At 41.4% G+C, this 2,581-nt stretch overlaps 1 protein-coding gene across 1 annotated transcript; it reads left to right on the plus strand.

The window, feature by feature from the left end:
* Positions 1-628: 628 nt before the first annotated feature.
* On the plus strand, positions 629-2,581 carry LOC113707493 (lysM domain receptor-like kinase 3). Its single transcript, XM_027229860.2, has one exon. It carries the CDS (start codon positions 880-882, stop codon positions 2,383-2,385), a length of 1,506 nt encoding a protein of 501 aa, XP_027085661.1. The 5' UTR covers positions 629-879; the 3' UTR covers positions 2,386-2,581.

The following is a 2,581-nucleotide window of genomic DNA, read 5'->3' on the forward strand; positions in this document are numbered from 1 at the left end:
GGAGGAGAAAGCTTAAAGGAGAATATGAAAGAAGAGGAAATATATTTAGGTTCATTTACATTGCTATTTTTTGAAACTTTTATAGATAATGTACAGTAATAATTTGATATATGTAAGATAAGAAGAAATTGATTGAAAAATATTTTCATAAAAAATAAAAAAAAATTTAAAAAAATAACCTTCCAAACAAGACGAAACTAAAAAAAAAAAAAGTTCATCGCTATGATTTAGTATTAAATATCCATTCAGTGATTATATATGTGTAAACTTGACATTAGAAAAACTGTGGCCTTGTTTGCAATGCTGTTATTTTCTATAATTCTTTTTTCATTTTTTGTGAACATATTTTTAAATCACATTTTTTACTTTATATACATCAAATTATTACAGTATACTTTTCTATAAAAATTTTAAAAAATAACAATTCAAATATATTCTAAATCACTTACAAGTTCTTGAAGTCACTTACGGCCAATATTCGACCACCTTCACATAGAGAATAAGATTCAAATACACTATTATCTCTTTATTTATAAAAGGTATTGTTTCGTTCTTAGCAAGCGAACCAATCTACGTAACTGTCTCTCCAAATCATTTTATCCAAACTAAGTCGGCCCGTGAGGTTGTTTCTTCGAGGCAATCGAGTTGGAGACCTGTAAAGGAAAGTCTGCCCCGACGCTTTTGCACTTCTCCAACCTCATCAAAGTACGGCAGACCAAACCAAACCAAACAACCTTTTCCATTTTCAATAATCAAAATCATCAGCATCATTTGACTTAAAACATTTTAATTACAGCGTAAATACTTTTTCTCTACCCTTTAAAGCTTTAAACCCCAACCTCATAAAAGCCTCAGGCCGAAAGTCTATGCCTCCATCAAATGACTCGAATCCCTCCTTTTCCAATTCAGCTTCTTCTTCTTTTTTCTAAACAATCCCAAATTCCACCCCATTCCCATTCCCAGCTTAAAAGCTTAGAAAATAAAGGAAATAAAACCACCTTCTTTCCTCGTCATCGTCGCATGTGTAGATCCAAAATGGCAACCGATGCCTCCGAACCCATCCCAACTACGCCACCCCATCCCACCCCACGTCCGGTCAGGACCAAACCCAGAACCTCCCCTCAAGCAACACAATCTCCCCGCCGCCCCTCCCCAAATTCTCCATTCGCTAAACTTCCTTCCTCCAGTCCCTCCACCAGCGGCACCTTTCATTCAGGTTCTGCCCCGGCCACCGGCTCCGGTTCTGATTTTCGACTAAATTCGTCGGTAGGCACAACCTCCGCTTCAAGCCGTACATCCCTCTCCAGCCTCCATCTCTCCCTCCCGGAACACGCCCATATTTATGATTTCTCCGAAATCCGTTCCGCCACCAACAATTTTCTCGCCAAACGCTACTCCACTTCCTCCTCCTCCTCCCAGTCCTGGCGCTGCGAGCTCAACGGAAAAGACGTCATTATTTTTCAACGGAAAATCCATCAGACAATCCACGAATCTGAGCTGAGATCCAAATTATCGGCAATTTGTAAAAGCCATCATAAATGCTTAATCAAGCTCCTCGGAGCTTCCATTTCAAACGATCACATTTACTTAGTTTATGAATTTATCAGCGGCTCGAATCTTTCTACTTGTCTCCGAAATCCTAGAAACCCTGATTTCACCGTTCTTTCCACCTGGATGTCGCGAATGCAAATCGCCACGGATTTAGCTAACGGCTTGAATTATATCCACACCGCAGCCGGATTCAGCATAAGTTTGGTCCACAAGTACGTGAAGAGCAGCGGAATTATTATCACTGAGCCTTCCTTGAATGCCCGAATTTGCCATTTCGGAGCCGCCGAGCTATGCTCCGAGACGGAGAGATATGAAAGAGGTGAGATAACGGAAGAGGAGTTGCCGGAGCTGCGGAGGTCGGGGAGTAGGGGTAGGCAATTTGAAGGAGTGAGAGGATACATGTCGCCGGAGTTTAAGTCCACCGGCTTGGCGACGCAGAAGTCTGACGTGTACGCTTTTGGAGTGGTGATTCTGGAGCTTTTGTCCGGGGAGGAGCCGCTGAAGTATAAATATGATAAAGCGAGTGGAGATTATAGGAAGATTTCAATTATCGATTCAGCGACGGAGGCGGTGGAAACTGGCGGAGAGGGTAATGAAACGGTGGAGGGAAGGCTGAGACGGTGGGTGGATAAGCGGTTGAAGGATTCGTTCCCGGTGGAGGTGGCGGAGAAGTTAATCCGTCTGGTGTTGGAATGCGCACATGTGGATCCGAATAAGAGACCCGATATGCGACGGGTCGCGGGAAAAATATCCAAGCTTTATTTGGACTCGAAAATGTGGTCGGACCGGGTTAGACTTCCGACTGATTTCTCGGTGTCATTAGCGCCTCGTTGATTGACTCATTTGGTAATTAGCTTTTTTTATTTTCTTTTCTTTTTTCCCTTTTTTTGGATATGGATTTAGAAATTCTTTTTCCCTAATGCTTCTGCTACTACTTTTGGTGAAGAGGTAAATATCATTATTGTTACATTTGTAAACGCTGATTAATGAGAGTTAGCCAATTCAAATGGCTATATAATTTATTGATTTA

The sequence above is a fragment of the Coffea arabica genome, chromosome 1e, assembly GCF_036785885.1.
Source record: "Coffea arabica cultivar ET-39 chromosome 1e, Coffea Arabica ET-39 HiFi, whole genome shotgun sequence".
Taxonomy (NCBI): domain Eukaryota; kingdom Viridiplantae; phylum Streptophyta; class Magnoliopsida; order Gentianales; family Rubiaceae; genus Coffea; species Coffea arabica.